The sequence below is a fragment of the Laetiporus sulphureus genome, assembly GCF_001632365.1.
Source record: "Laetiporus sulphureus 93-53 unplaced genomic scaffold LAESUscaffold_362, whole genome shotgun sequence".
In the NCBI taxonomy this organism is placed as follows: Eukaryota; Fungi; Basidiomycota; class Agaricomycetes; order Polyporales; family Laetiporaceae; genus Laetiporus; species Laetiporus sulphureus.
Window position 1 is genome coordinate 1 of NW_024468867.1, and position 1,324 is coordinate 1,324.

Consider the following 1,324-nt stretch of genomic DNA (forward strand, 5'->3'; position numbering starts at 1 on the left):
AAGTATAACCTTGTTATCTGTATGGAGTGCCACAACATCGTTCCATTGGAGTACATCCACTCTCATCATACTCGAAAACATAAACTCCCCCGCTATATTCCTGAAGGCAGTCGCCTTCCTGACAAGGAATCGTTGATGAACTTGCTGTCCCGACTTGGCGCGCACCATCCAAAGAGTCCGTTTCCTGGACCTATCCCAATCATACAAGGTGTTGAGGTTGTTCATGCATGGCGATGCGAGATTTCAGGCTGTATAGGACCCGGTGTTTTTGGGAGCACAAAGTCGCATGATGCCCATTGCCGCCAAGTACATCCTGGCATCGCGCACCATCACAGAGTGCAAGTTGATGCCCATCCCCTTGGCCTCAATAAAATGAACTGTGCATATGTAGAGGTGCTTGCATCGCCTCAAGTGGACTGCTCGTCATTTCTGACAAGTTTGTTGAGCCGAAACGAGAGGAAAGGATTGAATGACACCACGAAACCATACCAGGTCCGAGATATGCGACATGTAGACCGTGTGCTCAAGGTCACCCAAATGTACAAGTGTATCCAGGATGTCGACCTCAAGCTGTTTCGCGCCACCGCGGAAGCCTTTGATCCTTCTCTGGAAGATGGATATTCTGCGTTGCAAGACCATATGAGGGAGTACTATCTCGAGATTGCAGATCGTCTTCTAGATCTTCAGATCCTCACCCTACGACACATAGCAACCAGTAATCCTGGTCAGGGATTGAAGCCTCATCCATTCAGCCACCCCCAAGAGCGCGACACTATCATAAGATACTCTGATTTTATGACTCGCTTTGTGATTTTTCTTCTGCGACATCATCAGCAGCCATTGCCGGACCTTCAAGTCGAGTTTCATCCCATGCACCGAGAATCGCTGGATGCCCTTGTCGATGTCATTGGAGGCTCGCACTCCAGAAGCCGGTGGATGTCAACCATTCACCGGGTGATTCTCTTCATCCTGACTTGTCGCAGTGATGGGTTCCTAAAGGCGGAGTGGAAGGACCTATTTTCTATCTTTTTGATCGCATATCATCTTCGAGACGATCATGGAAACATGCATGCCACTGCGAGGATTACCCCGAATATATCCAAGGTCCAATGGTGCTTTAGGGCGACCGCCGCTCAAGAAACTCTTTACCGTAGTGTTCACCACAATAACAACGATGTCAAGTGAGCGATCGCATTTATCTGTCGATTCTTCAGCTTATTGTTTGTATAGAGCATATGTCGCTGATGTGCAGCAATATCTAACTGACGGTCCACAAACAACGTTCACTCTTCTACGGCAAAGGATGGCTCTACTGTCCACCCTC

At 48.5% G+C, this 1,324-nt stretch overlaps 1 protein-coding gene across 1 annotated transcript; it reads left to right on the top strand.

Annotated features, from left to right (window-relative positions):
• Nucleotides 1–501: 501 nt before the first annotated feature.
• LAESUDRAFT_765617 (uncharacterized protein) lies at nt 502–1,185 on the top strand (the record flags this gene model as incomplete). The annotated part of the gene is made up of 1 exon (XM_040913741.1): nt 502–1,185. The coding sequence occupies one exon, from the start codon at nt 502–504 to the stop codon at nt 1,183–1,185; it is 684 nt and encodes a 227-aa protein (XP_040757114.1).
• Between the last annotated feature and the right edge of the window lie 139 nt (nt 1,186–1,324).